This window comes from Filicampus tigris, chromosome 11, assembly GCF_054856515.1.
Source record: "Filicampus tigris isolate MCC_2025a chromosome 11, RoL_Ftig_1.0, whole genome shotgun sequence".
Taxonomy (NCBI): domain Eukaryota; kingdom Metazoa; phylum Chordata; class Actinopteri; order Syngnathiformes; family Syngnathidae; genus Filicampus; species Filicampus tigris.
The window spans coordinates 15,060,047-15,076,292 of record NC_141227.1 but is presented as its reverse complement, the minus strand read 5'-3'; the positions used below and the strand labels follow the sequence as shown (position 1 = coordinate 15,076,292).

The 16,246-nt window shown below is 40.3% G+C and overlaps 1 protein-coding gene across 3 annotated transcripts in view; it reads left to right on the top strand.

Moving 5' to 3' along the window:
- The window catches only part of LOC147139901 (golgin subfamily A member 7B-like), an 80,528-nt gene that overhangs the window by 61,507 nt on the left and 2,775 nt on the right, over positions 1 to 16,246 (top strand). For 2 of the 3 annotated variants that reach the window (XM_086044654.1, XM_086044653.1), the window contains 2 exons: positions 10,059 to 10,184; positions 11,332 to 11,484. In XM_086044654.1, the coding sequence (XP_085900780.1) occupies positions 10,077 to 10,184; positions 11,332 to 11,484 (261 nt within the window). In that variant the 5' untranslated portion in view covers positions 10,059 to 10,076. Of the gene's footprint in view, positions 1 to 7,256; positions 7,392 to 10,058; positions 10,185 to 11,331; positions 11,485 to 16,246 lie in introns of those variants that run through there. The other variant, XM_086044655.1, reaches the window with a different exon arrangement.

The window sequence follows — 16,246 nt, the reverse complement described above, 5'->3', positions numbered from 1 at the left end:
TAAAACCGGATCCATGTTAAGACTAGATAACACTGATTGCATTATGTGTGTTTCTACCTGTAAATCCCTTTAAATCTTCCTCATCTCTTCCCTTTAGCAGTGGATACACTGGATATGTATTCAAAACCTCACGGTGTTACCTTGAGGTCCAAAGGTCCAAAAGTTGTGCAATTTGGAGTTCGACTGATTTTTTTTTTTAGGAAAAATATGCCAAAAATGTCCTGCAGTTTTAGTCAGAATGAGTGACATCACATGATCATCAGTAGGATTCATTTTTACTTTAAGACAGACAGTCATAGAAACAAAATTCATTTTAAATGATTAAGTCAACTCATCATTATGCTAAATTTGGATATACTTTGTGGATGCCCTGCACGCACTTGTCCCATCCTGGGGTAATCTTTTTCTTCTTTCAAAAAATCCACAGGATTGTCTGTTAATGTAAATACTACTACTATTAATAATAATAATAATTATTGACCCAGCCACTACTTAGGGCAATTTGAGTGTGTCCAAGTTGCAGCCTGGAACCCGTCCACAGCCCAGTGATTGAGGAGCCCGAATGTAAATGACTTAGCAGAAGTATTGCTTCTGTTTACAACCCTCTGGCTACTAGTTTTACTTTAGTAGATTTCTCCTCTGCTTTGCTCCCATTTCCAGTGGCTTGCTAGTACTCTCAGATGGAGATGGTGTGAAGCGGCTTTTTGATAACAAAGGACTTTGACTTGGAGATTCTGACTTCTGCTGGTGTGTATTTTTGGTACTGTTTGCCAAGAAGCACACAACATTAGCTTCTGGTGGTAGCCAAAGGAAGACTTTTAACAGGAGTTTTTTTTTTGAGTCAGGTGCACTTATTGTGGCTCATTTGCCATTACTATGAGCGTGTCAGTGCAGTGATGCAGCCATACAGCAGAAAACGGGCCATTTTTTTTTTCTTGACGAATAAATGGAAATGCCATTTTTACTCCTTTGCAATTTATTTCCACATCATTAGCATAAAATCACCGGTTGGGGGATTTCATGTGTTGTGTTTTTATATTGTCCCTGACACAAAATTAGCTATTGTTGCCCACTAGGGATCGCATGTAGGGAAATCACATCCTCGCTGTTGTTTTGTATCTTGTCTGTTCCATTTTCTTCTTCCCCCCACTGGAGTTAAATGCAGCTAATATCGCTTCCGTGATCTGAAGCGTATTGAAAGAAGATCTGTTTTGCCCCCAGCGTGTCACTCCAGCTGTCTTATTCAATTGCATTATTGTATTTTTAGCTACTATGTTTTCTTATAGATAGACTCATGTATAATTCTCTGGGTTTGTTTGTGTGAGCGTGTCTAAGGCTCGATCATGTATACATGTGTATTTGTCTGCTTGAGCACTATGACGAGTAGCATTCAGCTTGTTTTTTATGGGCTCTTCTGTGTCAGCCTTCCTTGGGGTAACGATGCTAAAAGCATTGGTGAGTAATACATCTCTCACATCAGCACAACACTACTCCCAAAAAATGCATTCAAGGGTTAGGTTTAGCTTTTGATAATTTTATAGGCTATGCTAAAAAAAAAAAAAATACTAATTTATCACGCTACCATTGATTAAGACAACACATACAAACACGGAAGCAGCAGCAGCCGTACACTTCAAAGTCCAAAGTAATGCCGAGCCCCCAACCTGAATAAAATATATTTTAATTCATCACAAAAGCAAAGCAAACGTCTGTCTTAACTCAACTTCACAAACTCCTTCTTAAAGAGGAAGTCAACTCACAATTTTGTTTACGATATGTCATATCTGGCCACACAAGTCCATAAACATGTGATGTCATTTTAAGTCAACAGAAAGTGGCAAAATGGCCGCCCCTGAAAAAGGACAAAAACGGTTGGATTTTACAGCTTAACTCATATTCCACAAACGCAATAGTAATCACAGTGCTGTGTTTAGACTAGTGGGGCTACATATCATTAAAAAGAAAATGTTGGGGTGACTTTCACTTTAAGGATAAATTTGCTTTGACAATTTATTTTACTCTATATAGACTCTACAGTATCTGTTCATTTTTCTCTCTTTTATTTGATCATCAGGTTCCACTTGTGTGCAGCTGGTGGTATATAGTAGGACACCATTAATATTCAAGTGCTACCTGCTTTTATTCAGACCGCTTTGTTGCCTTCTTGCAGCTTACCTGATCACTTTCAGAGCTCACCATCAAACACATCTGTTCCTCTCTACGTTTGTAACATGCAGGACATGGTAAAAAGATTGCTGGATGAGGGTGTGCACAAAAGTATTGGGACACCTGGCCAACTCAGCTAAAGGAAGCGAGGAAATTGTAGAGAGTTAGTTAGTCACACATTTACAATTGTATCAGTTTTTTGGCGTGTGGGGGATATTTTTTCTTTTTCCTCCTGTTTTGTTTTGTTGTTGTGAGCTCTCATCCTGCCTTTTGAGAGCTTTTATTTTAATCTTCTGTGATTGATGTCTTGCATCGAAATTCATGCTTGACGATTTCGTTTTTGTGTGTGTGGGGTGGGGTGGTGGGGGGGTTGTGGAGTAAACACAATGGACTAGTGGGTAACATGTCCACTTCACTGTTTTGAGGTACCAGGTTAGAATCTCTGCTACATCCTTCCTGTGTGTCCAATGCCTACTGAGGACAAGCAATATAGAAAATTGATGGACAGATTTTCTTTAAAACAAACAATCAAAGTGTCATGGAATAGATTGTGATGTCGGTCCAAATATGCTGCATTTTTTGCACATAGCCCTTCTATATGTGTGTCTGTTGTGTGCAGATAAAGTGTGTCCTTACTAATTAAGCTGCCTGATGATAAACACGTCCAGTGAAGCTGCTTTGACTGTTTCTTCAAACGGAGCCAAAAATCCCATTTTCCCAGCCATCGCTGATATCGGAGTAACGAGAACATCTGCTGGTTCTGAGATCCCAAAAATGTTCAAGTCGCATAAGATTTGCCAGCAGGAAGGACACATCAACATTTCCCACAGAAGTCACAACAAGGGAGTCATCTGTGTGTTGAAATGTAGAAGCAGACTGCCAATCATGAATCTCGTACTTGTGTAGGATGGAGCGTGTTTAAGCGTTCAAAGTGGAGCTTCACCGGAGTCCAGTTTATTATGACTTGACTTGTCCAAGCATTTTAGTAGATGTTTATTAGCTTTGAACGGTTCCAAGTTAATATGTTTTTTTGGTTTGCGAGTTCTCATTTCCTGTCACGCCGGGACATCTTTGGATGTGCTCCACTGTCAGAATGTGTGTATTTGTGCGCGGGAGACAAATCCACAACTTGTGGTTAAGTCAATAGGAGAAGGCTGTTTGCTGTGGCACGAGGCCCAGAAGACTTGCAAACATGCAGTAAGTGAAGCTCCAACAGGCTGTCTAGTATATGTCTGCTCTTACGGTACTCTATGCTCAGGTTGGACTGAATGCGCAAGTAGACTGACAATCACTACTCAAACAATCCTCGCAACACAGGAGGACAGTTAACACAACACGATTCAGACAGGCCTAAATCTCTCCAACAAAGATGAGTAATAAAAGGCTGCTAAAGTCAATAAATACATATTTTAGTGACTGTGCTCTAGCACTCAGTACACAGCAGAGATCCACAAAGATTGAACTATTGCCAATATTGAATTGTATTTGTTTAGTTGAACACATTGCGGCGGTTTCTGCAATCAGCAGTGTACACTCTGAATAGAACGACGCAGTAGGTGGTAATGGATGGCCTTTATTTTAAAATCTTACACACCCCCACTAGTCCAAACGCAGTATTCTGATTAATATTGCGTTTGTGGAATATGAATTAGGCAGAAATGTCTACCGTGTTTAGCCTAGTGGGGGTGCATAGAACTTATTGTAAAGAAAATTTTTGACTTGACTTCCCCTTTAGAACACAACATTTGTCAATATAAACTAGCAAACAAATTGTAGCGTGTGGCCGTTTGAACAGCATACAGTACGTTCTGACAAGAATGTGGCGGAAGTCTTTAGTGTCAATATGTAATAGATGTTTGTTTTTTTACCTGATTTAGTGAAACGTCAAATTCTAATTTCAGTTCAAGCAACAAGCCTGGCAGATTATAACGCAGGTTCGTGGAGGATGATGTAAGATGACTGGACCGTACAAATTTCGTGGTCTGGAGCATAGTGAACACTTGCATCATGACTCAAACAGGAAGGAAAAGAAACATGAAAAAAGATGGCAGTTTATGCAATCAGTCGTGTTTGCTCTGACATGAACAACGCAGTAGGATGCAAGATCTGGCACTGGTGCTAGACATGTTATTTTTTATTTTTTTTATACCAGAATAGTCCAGTTCAGTCACAATACTGTAGCACTTTGTTTCGTATTCATTTCCTACTAAACTCGACTGTATGGGTGATGGTGTGGAGTAAGTTGACAGTTTAACATGATGTTTACCACAAAATTTCAGGAAGTGTTGTTGCAAGCATGAAAAAGACGTGCAAGCTGAGCTTCTTTTTTCCCTCCCCATCATTTCACAGCACACACGTCTAATAGAAGGTGTCGGTTTGGCGTGAGGAGGAAACCAAGATTGTTTTACCGGAATATAAATCACGTGGAGTATGAAACATGAACAACTATTGGCCTCTTGTGCACTGTTATAATACTTTAAGGCTGAAGCAAAGCTCTTATTTTCTGCTGAAGTGCAGTTTCAGACATGCTGGCGGGGCTGCAAATATGAATGTACCTTCTTGCCTTACAAAAAACAAAACTCTAACCAACTATAAATACATCAGAACTGTGAACATGCTTATATTTCTACCAAAAACAACAAGATGGGAAGATCAGGTTTGTCAAGAAAAGAATGATTTGTAAGCAATTCTGTGGGTCACATGGGCGTTTAAAAAACAAGGTTCTGTAAGGAAAAATGAATAAAATCATGCATTACAGGCGGAATATGTAACATTTTACAATACTTTGTCCGTTAATATTTCAGTAACAAATTATGATAGCTGTAAAAATATTATACCATATGTTACGTTGTAATCATTATACCCTATAAAAAAATTAATACGAAAACTAACCCAAAAATTTTAAAAAGCAAACCCCCCTTCTAAACACTCATCAAAATAACTTAATTTAAATGAACAATTGTGAAAATAAAATTAAAACTAAATCTAATGAAAAATCCGAAACTATGATAACCTATTCATAATGCAGAGTATATGAAGTATTGCCTCCACAAGTAAAAAAAAAAAATTGTTTTTCTTATGGACACGGATTTTTTTTTTTTCCGTCACTCTGGGATCTGCTCTCACAAATAATCGGAAGGCTCATGCTCTGCCCCCTGGTTGTCATGGTAGCAAACGCCAAAATTGCCATTGGCTCGGTTATATATATTGCAGGAGACAGACCCTAAAAATGGGAAAAGGGACAAAAACTAGGTTGTCAAAAGTGGTCTATCATTGTTGATGCTTGGAGCATTTTGAAGTGTGCATCTTTTGTGTAAATTGTGGAGAGAAAAATGCATATGTTTCTTTTTCCATGCAGCCTCCTCTGAGGAATATGTGCATGTATGTGATTAGCATCTTTCCTAGCAAAGTGGAGCAAGGAGGAGGATCTGGCAAATGATGCATAATTCTAAGCTCTTCCATCTTTTTGTCTTCTGTTTTCATTCATTCACGACTTGTGCTGTATTTGTGGATACGCGTGGGTGTGCGTGCGTGCGTGTGTGTGTGTGTGTGTGTGTGTGTGTGTGTGTGCAAATCAAACAGTGTCTTTGCCAAGAATGTGATTTAGCATATCCTCAGGAGGGTGGGAGGAAATGCAGAGCTAGATAGCGAGAGCATCTAATTTCACTCCCTGTCATGAGTCATGATGTTAAACAAGCGCAGGAAAATAGTTTCACCTAAAAATAGACTTAACAATGAGAAATTACTCTCTATCTTCTAAGTCTTAACAACAATACTTTACGGTCAAATCGCAGAGATTTATTAGTTTTTCCCTCATAAATAAATAACAATCAGGGGGTGGACTGTGCAGTTCATTAACTTAGAGGAAGTTGCTCCCTGTGAAAGTAGACCACATGGTGCATCAAAGTGGGCCCAGATGAATGTTTAATGGGATGACTTCCTAACGGCGCAATGCATAGTGGATTGGGCACGTGCAGCACTGCCGCAGGACCACCGCAGCAGAATCAGCTCCTCGTGGCTGCATGCTTGGTGAAATGTGCGAACTTTAAAACATGCTGCCTTCCAAGTCAATACAAAGCGTGCCATCGAAGCTGTAAAATGTATACTTATAGTATAGTGCATTCATTCCGTGACCACTTCATAACCCAGAACAGTCATATCTCAAATCAACGTTCCTCATTGAAATGAATGGAAATGCCGTTAAACCATTCCAGCCTCACCAAAATAGCACTGTATATTTAGTTCACATAGTAATAACATAGTCAGAGTGTCAAAAATCAAACAGTTTGTACATCAAAGTAATTCATTAAATACAATTAACCTGTGAGATTTGTTATATTGTTCAAGTATCCATTGATTAAAGGGTTGTAAGACCTATTAATGCTAATCGTTAGCCGGTCTATGATGCTTTGCATTCTAGGTTAGCACTGCTGTTGTTTTTTTTAAATGGGGGAGTAGAATCTCTGCACTCTTGTGCTGTGATTGGTCGTTTCTGAGCATGTGATATAATTTTCTGTCGACAGCAAGTGGCCAAATGCATTTTTAAAGATATTAATTGTATATGACCAATAATAAAGCTAATTAATTCAAATTAATTAAAGACCAAATATTAACTTGTTACTGCTGTAAATGCCTAAATAATGAAAGGATCACTTTAACCTCCCATAACTGAGGTCATGTTGGACTTCTGTAGACAGCAAAATAGCTGCAGTTGAATCAACAGCGCCTCTGTGGGTAGCAGCCAAGTAGTGGACTATATTTTGCCTCAATTTCTTCAAGACAGAATTAGGCTATGCACAATCGATTAGTCGTAACTATCAGTTACTTGGTCAATCGATTGATTCCAGTTCCTTGCTAACCTGAACAGGGTAAATAGTTTTGTGGATGGCTGGACTTCACTCTTTTTTAGTCAAGGGAACACAGACATTGACGCAAGAACTAATTTGCAGAAATAAAAGCTTAATATAAATTACAATCAGTGCTGATTTTTGTTGCTTTTCTGACTAAAACTGTGGAATCATGCAAACGCACACATCTCCCCACACACGCATCCCCACGCACACACACACTCGCGTGCCTGCTGTATTCGCGCCAGGCTGTATGAGCCGCGTTGTCGTAGTGCGCCGCAACGACGCAGACGCGTCGTCCTACTCCACGCGGGACACGTCCGTCCACATCCGTCCACATCCACGCTTTCAGTGGATCGCTGCAACATGGCGACAGAGGTGAGACATGTTTCTTCTTCTCCTCCTCCTCCTGCACGTTGTGCCTTGAGCCCGGCTTTGGCAGGCTGAAAAAAGTCAGCCTTCGTCTTACTACTGCATGTTGATTTATTCATGCCTGAATGTGCCTTTAGTTCCATGATTTCCATGTATTTTTGGCTGCAGTTATAACTGTTTATTTTGCTTTAGTTAATCTGCTAGGATATAATTAAGAGCACTGATGAGGCATGAATTCGTCAGGACCATGGACAGGGGCGGACTTGTTGTTCTCCTCTATTAAACATTAATGGACCATATTGAAACACTTTGCTGTCATGCGTTCTTCATTTACATAGTGTAAATGAATTTCCATTCATCACTATGCATATGCAGAGTGGCTGGCTGTGCTGTTTACGCTTACTGGACACGTTAGGTACACCTTCACAATGCAAGGAAAAAAAATCCTTTACATAACAATGCTCATTTTTGTAAGAAAGGGTATCAATTCAACAGTATATTTATTAGTTGTGCTCTAGTTTACACTGTAGAACTGCACTGGCTCGTACTGAGAGGTGTCCCTAATATTTCAGCTTAAAGTACAGCAGTGCTCTACTGCAACGCCAATATTAAACTTGTTTCATGAAAAACTTTCTTACTTTAAAAAAGAGACTATTGTGGCGATGTACCTAATGTATTGTCCACCAAGCATACAGAGCATCGCCATTGCTTTAAGCCAATAAATACCCAGTCCCTCTGTGTGTCCTTGATGATGTCACTTTCAAGATAAAGGCATAACCGCCTCAGTTATCGTAATAATGTCTTCATCAAAGGAGACGTGTGGTTACCTGGTGCACAATTTAACCTTGAAGCTCCCTCGTACATATGGTGTAACATAGATATTGACAAGTTGTACAGTGAGATGCTTAATGGGCAATGTGGACGCTGAATGTGATTAAAAGGCATGCTTGTGCTGGCGAAATATGGTGGCCAGTTTGACATCCAAGGCTCAGTCCAACATTTCAATACAACTGCCTTTCAGTGTGGAAGCAAGTCAGAATGAAAATGACTTGAGCCTATCAATTATCCATGGCAGACTGCAGCCGCTCGTGTCCACCGGTGTTTGTCAACCACTTTACGTACTTCATGTCCATCATTGTCTCCACCACTTTTTCCTCTCCTATTTTATCTGCATCATAAATATTACATCTCCACTTTTGCCCCAGCCTGTACTGTACATTCCACCATTCAAATAATGACCCAAATAACCCAAAATGGAGACTTTAAATGTATCAAGTTTCCGAAGTCCCCCTTCTGATGAAAATATCAACTTCACTACTGTTCATATGCATATACATACTATACTTAAAAATAATAAATGGATCTAGAGGAATTGATTTAACGTGAGCAAGCCGCCTTTTGCTCATTTGATATATTTGTCAGTGTCACACAAATATCTGCTGAATGAGCTTAGCTTGCCTCTGCTGTCATCCTGTGATAAATGATGTTGTTGTTTGCCACTGACATTAATTGTGTCTATTAATAAAATTAATAAACCAACTTGTTCATAATGACGAGCAGCAGGCTGTGTTATGTAGAGACGGGGGGGCGGGGGTGTAAAAAAAAAAAAAAAAAAAAAAGGATATTTAAAGCAGCGGCAGACAGCAATCTTGTGGCTGTGACTGGAGGTTTTGGACTGAGAAGAAGACTAAAATAACAGCGTGGCTGTTATTCATGGTTCACAGTGAAACAGAGCATCTTCCGGGCTTCTTGGCCTTCTTATATAGTCTACGAATGACGTTATGAAGTTTTTTGGCTGGCGCTAAATGTTTAGTGCAATAGTGGACTAAGACCAGTCATCCAGGATGTGGAAACCAACCAAAACTAAAACCTGAGCACATTTGTTTAGTTATAAGCAGACATTCGTGTAAACGTAATAGACAAAGTAGATAATGGCATTCCATAAAATGTTATCATTATGAATAGGAATATCTAGGTAATCAGATAACAATAAATCTATCCATTCATCCGTTTTCTATAACACTTCATTAAGTGTTATTTATTACACATCACGGTCAAATTTGAGATGGTTTGACAGAGAATTGAAAATGCATTTAAGATATGAAAATATTTTGGGGGAACTCTTAGGACAATTTTTTAAATATCAATTGCCTTTTTTTTGACCAAAAATAAAAAATAAATGTGGATAAAAAAAAAACCCCACCTCTTATGATCAATTCAGTTTGTATTAAGTCTTTAATCCAAGATTATGATGCTGTTTATTTCTCCATCAACAAGCAATTACCTCTAAATTGCATTATGTCAAAATCCCAGATTATTTTTACTTCCTGCAGGTATAACAGCAGGTGCCCAAATACTTTTGTTCATTTATGAATCACCCGCCTTTTTCATACTCATCCCTCTCCACTTACTATCCTCTGGAGTGGAGTAATTGAGATCAACAGAGAGTGGGTTTACCGTGTCCCACTTACTTGCTGTTGCTTTTCCTCTCAGAGAAAACGACTGTTTGGGTACAAACCACTCAACGTCCCTTTAAAGGAAAAGTAGTAGCTGCTCGGGGCAATCAGGCCAAGTGCTTGTAAAGGATGCGCTGAGAGGGCTGACGATGTATCTTTGACTCTAAACTGACGGGCAACACGGTGTAACTCTGTCTGTTTGTCTTGTCATGTGCAGTTTCACAGCCTCCAGGAAATGCGGCGCAGCGCTTCCCTGGTGATGAAGGTCTTCGTGCAGAGGGACTACAGTGAGGGGACCGTCTGCCGCTTCCAGACCAAGTTCCCCCCCGAACTGGACAACAGGGTCAGTAGTGATTTTTGTATACAATGCTGCTAACTATTCCTGCTGCTGTTCACTGAACATACCGTATAGGTGTATTCATTTATATTTTAGGGTGCATTGTATTTGTCTTTCGGGTGAAATTTCACAATGAACCTCCGATGCATTGTAGGCTTTACAGGTGAACTTAATTTGACCTTCTCTAAACATATTCAATATTTCCAAGGTATATTTTAAAGGCGTAGTGCATTTTGGGTATGTCCTGAAAAATAACCCTGTATACATTTGTTATTGTTGTACGATTGGTACATAAACTGCTGCTGCTCATTCTGCTCAGTCTCATTGCCTGGTGTTGTAAATATACAAAGGTAGATCTCCATAAACTAGAATATCATGGAAAACTTTCAGTAGTTCAATACAAAGAGTGAAACTTTTAATATTATATAAATGCCTCTACACACAGATTTGAATTATTTCTTGATTTTTTTTTTGTGCTATCATTTTGATGATTAGAGATTACAGATAATGAAAACCCAATCAATCTTGAAACATAATTACATAATTGAAATAATTAGTAATTTAAAAAGCATTTCATGACTCAATATCGTATAGTTTTTCCCTAATTCAAGTACTGAAATAAATCTACTGAAATAAACTCTTTCTATGATATTCTAATTTACTGAGATGCACCTGTTTTCATTTATATTTGGAAGTGTTGTTTGCTATTATTGTGCACTGCTACTGTTCACTTTGCAGCTGGATTTACTATTGTAACTAATACATTATCCAATAAGAGCAAACTCCTAACTTCTGTGAGGACAAAATATCTAGGATTAATTCTTGTTTTGCTGATATTAGCTACAACAGCAGTTTTTTTTTCTTATATTCCTTTTTATGGCCATCTGTTACGGTTATGCAGACTATTACAGCCCTGCCAAGTACAGTAATTATCATCGGGAGGACATGCCCCATTCACACTATTATAAATGTCTGCATCACTTCACTTCAATGTGCTCTGGCAGATGCTCACAGGCTTTACATTCTCATTCTGCCAAGTTGTTTCATATTGCATATACAGAAGAGGGCTTCTAATTTGTTGCTGAGTTGCTGTTGAGGCCAAGCAAGCCTTCTTGACTCTGATGACATGCGCACGTTTGTGCTTCGCAAGTAGATTGAGCGGAACTTGCTGGAGGAAACGGTGAAGACCCTGAACTCGCACTACATGGAAGTTGAAAAAATCGGAGGCCAGTCGTACCTGGAGGGTTGTCTGGCTTGTGCGACGGCCTACATCATCTTTCTCTGCATGGAGACACGCTACGAAAAGGTAAATATGAGAGCGCCACAAAGCAATATGGTGACATCCTGGCTAAAAGACTGTATGTGGAAATGGATACGTGTAGAGTATCATGCCATTGCAATTGAAGTAAAAAAGATTACAGATACTCTCTCCAGTAGAGTAAAAACAGTATACAGTAGATGAAGAAATACAAAACAATGTGGAGCCATCCAATCATCCGCTAGTCCTCATTTGGGTCACAGGCGACTTTGAGCAAGTGACAGGGTACACCCTGGATTGGATGACTGGTTCGTGAAACTCATTGCTGTGTGACAACTGTGGCTTGCATGCCTCCTAAGTGGTATCGGTTCATAGTATCGGAGCAATTTGAGGATTTTGACTACAGTGCAGATATACAATATCAGCACCGATCGCGCACCCTTAATTGTTATCAATGTTATTGTCGTTTTAATCAAAATACATCAAGAATCTCAGATTGACCAATCACAGAACAGAAATGTAACATTTCAGGGATGTTAAACTCGTTTTTGCCGCAGGCCACATTTCAGTTATTGTTTCTCTTAGAGGGCCGGTATGACTGTGAAACCATATAAATATATAATCCCCTCATCATACTTTTACAAATACACAAAAAAGTTGATGGATAACTAGTTTTGAAACTCGTAGTCTTGGAATTCGATTTGTTCAACTCTTGTTCAATTTGTTTAAAAAAAATAGTTTGAAAACAAAAAGTCTTTGCAACCTCACGACAAGGTCAATCTACAATTTTGGAACAGATCTTTAGCAAGAAACATCAAATTGACACCCATTATTTACTTTTGCGGGCCACATAAAATAATGAGTGGGCTGGATCTGGCCCCCGGGCCTTGAGTTTGACACATTAATTGAATTTGATTAATTCATCCATTTTCTATTGCACTCCTCCTCAAGGGGTTCCGGGTGTGCCGTAGCATATTCCATTGCTTTGGGTGAGAAGTGGGGTACAACTTAATTGGTTGTCAGCAAAGAGCATATATGGACAATCAACCATTCACAGCTATGGACTTGAGAGTCTTCAAATAAACCTAATATGGGACGAAGCCTGAGTATCCACAGTAAACCCACACAAGCATGGGGAGAGCATGCAAACGCCAGAATGTATCTGATATTAAAGGATGATAGCATTGCAGCCTCCATCTTTGCACAAACGATCATTTCAGTACAATCACTGGCCACCTGCAGAACGCGAGTGCCATAGTACTCTCTTTTCACCGAATTGCGTGCTTGAATGCACTCCCGCACATTGAGGTCACAGTTGTTTGCACCCGCATGAGCCAAAGACACAGCAGATACAATCTGCGCACGCGATAGCTTAATAGACCTCGCTGTGAGACGCGCGCGCGCGCCAGCGCGCAGGTGGGCGAAACACGGCACGCCACTCGTACAGTGTGCCTCACGAACGTCCGTCCTGACAAAGGCCGGGTGATGATAGCATAGTTGCATGTGTAGTCTTTGATCACCTGCTGCCGTTATTGGGTCAAACAGGAGCTGCGCGGAGTCCAAGCATGCCTCGGTGGGTTGATCTCTTCCACCCGCATCAATCACCTCCCTTGGTTTTGTCACTTTTTCTAAACATTTCCTTATCAACAGAAGGCAGTGGTTGCCGCACCAAGCTGCACAAAGTTGTTTGTAGCTGTGTTGAAGCCATGCAGAAAGGGTTCGCTCCAAGCTCCTTTCATGTCTTTTGTCCGCCGGTGGAGGAGATGCTATCGGCTTCACCGGAGAGGGTCTTTATTGACTCGTTTGACAAAATGATGTCGGTTGAACGATGACGAGCCACCCAAGTAGGTCTTCGATAAGAGGCCACACGCACCAGGGAGAGCGTGTGCAGAATCAGTGGCGCGCCCAAAAGCCCGGATGCGTGCGGCGCAGCCTCTCAATGGACGCTGATTGCTCCAAGCATGTTGAGATGTGCACTTATGCGCACGACTGGGTTGTGCAACGTTGATAGCATGTATCTATCTCGAATGTTTTGAGTAACATTTTAACGTCGTTTAGTACCGTACAAGTATGAGAAGTTGAGCCTCGGGTGGGGGTTAGTTGTGCCCAAAGGGCCACTCTTACAGACAGATGAGCAGATGAGGTCAAACAAATAAGTAAATAAACTATCCAATGAATAACATTTCACTCTTACTTAATTTGTGCACTGAAATTAGTCAATCATTTGATTATACACAAAATGAAAGTAAACTATTTATTTTACGAGCATTTTCTGATTGTATTATTTTCGGTAAATCTATCAACCCGAAGGTTCTCAAACCTTTTATACCTAGTACCACTTAAAAAATACTATGCTCCCAAAGTACCATTGTGATGACCTACATTAAAATACAGTTGAATAGTAGGCCCAAGTGTACATCAAGAACAAGACAGCACATTTAATGCTTGCCACTGTAACATTATGCACAGTTTTGACTTTAACACTAAGCTTACAGAAAAATAAGTAACTGAACTTAAATAACGATGCAGTCGACATGTATTCCACATGAAAGTTAAACGTGTACATAAACACCCTTTCACATTACTTGCCGAGAAAAATTAATCGTTACAATGTTAGGTGACACTAGAATATGTAAATATCGAACAACATGCCCTAATGTGCGCATAATAAGTGCCACAAATGGCTGTTGCCACTACCGGCTAATGTGGCTAACTGATACAGTCTTTTATTAGAAGTGCAGGATTCGAGCACAGATCATGTACTTATTTTCCATCATTAGCTCAGCGCTTTGAAAAACATCATTGAGGTAGCTCTTGTTTAGCTGGTCGGCTGCGACAACACCGGAAACATCCGCGAGACAACAAAAACTTTTATCCATCCATCCATCATCGATACCGCTTGTCCTCACAAGGGTCGCGGGCGTGCTGGAGCCTATCCCAGCTGTCTTCGGGCAGTAGGCGGGGGACACCCTGAATTGGTTGCCAGCCAATCGCATGGCACACAGAGACAAACATCCACACTCACAATCACACCTAGGGGCAATTTTGAGTGTCCAGTCAACCTACCATGCATGTTTTTGGAATGTGGGTTTAAACCGGATTAAACCTTTTTACTTTAAAATAGGAAAAAATATTAATGCAGATATTATGACTATACTCTTATTAATGTAAATGCTAAATGGGCTGGATTTTCATCTCACTGATGCCCTGTAATAAGTGCAAATGTAACTACCAGCCCACTGCTTTGGTCACTCACTGAACTGAAGTCCCACAAGAAAGGATGACAGTTTGGAGCTCCACATTTTGTTTGTCTGCATATTTCTACACCAAATTTATTTCTGACATTAATTTCCTTTTTTATTCGACTACAAGGTACGTGTTTCCTCTGATGTTGTCACTCAACATTTTTCCATCCTTCCCACTGGGTTTCCACGAAGTGTTGCAAGTTAACACACAGGAGAGAGAAAAAGCACTTTAGTTTTATGACTTGGGAATTTGATTTGTCCATTTCAGGATCATTTTCCTGTCCTTTCCCTCCGCCAAATACAGAGAGAAGCGTTTACGACTGCGGTTTTGTCTTAGCGACGGCTTTGCGGGGTCAGTACGTCGACAGCTGTGCCTGCAGCTGTGGAAGGCCTTTGCCATCTCCGAGGAGCCTTTGTCAGTGTTGCAGCAAAGTCACTGTGGCTCAAATCTCTCTCGGCGGAACATTGGAACGTCCTTTGGTCAACTCAAAGAGGCAATGGTTACTTGTGCTCTTCACTAAAGCAACACACTACATAATTTTGCTGTACAATAGAGATTCAATAGAAGCTGAACATCAAATATGTTCACTTTAAAGTGGACATACTGAGGCAAATTGGCTTTTTAATGGACTGGATACTAATTGGGTCATCGGAGTCTCTGTCCACCCATCAAATGTGAAATTAAACCGAGCAGTTTTGCCAAATTTGTGAAAATGTGTCTGTGCAACTCATTAAAAAGTTTTTGAGAGGGGAAAAACGGAAACAATGACAGTAATAACGTGGTTGCACAAGTGTGCACACCCTCTCATAACTAGGATGTGGCTGTCTTTAGAATTAGCACACAACTGCCACAATTTAAAGTGCATCGATCTGATTGATCCAAGTAAATTTCAGCTGTTCTAGCTAGCTTGTCGTGACCGGGCATTTAAACAAGGTTGTGTAGACGTTTTATATGCACTGCACTTGATTGCTCACTGTCAACAATGTGGTGGAGGATGTTTGTGTTTGAGGTTTCTATGCACCGCATACACATTGTAGTGTATGAACTACTGATTTTATTGCTTTACCAGCCCCATATTTGTCCACAATCTGGGCTCAGTTCCCACAAATAGATATTCTTGTTCAATCCCCAATCTACACCTCCGGTTATCATAATAACAAAATCCATACTCGCCATTGGCCAAGTTGTACATGGGCACAATTTGGATGCGACAGTGCAGAGGTGAAGTTATTAAGAAAAAAAAAACGGATGTACATATTTTTTTCATTATTTTCCCTCAGTACGCAGATGTGCAAATGATCGCGCTTGCCTTTTCAGCAGCTCTGACAGCTTTCTTTGTGGCGGCAAAGCCCAGTGAAGTGCGGTTCAGCTGTCAGACACGCTTAGGCTGCTTCCAGGGGATGCGTGGCATATCAGCATTGATGTTGTCCACAGAGGCATGTAGCCTGCGCTCAATAAGCTGGCCTAATTATGCCACTTAAATCTAATAGCTGTCCTTTCAGCATGACTGGCCATCAGTCAGCACAAATCCTGTGGACATGTCGCAAGATGCTCTGCTGTCCGC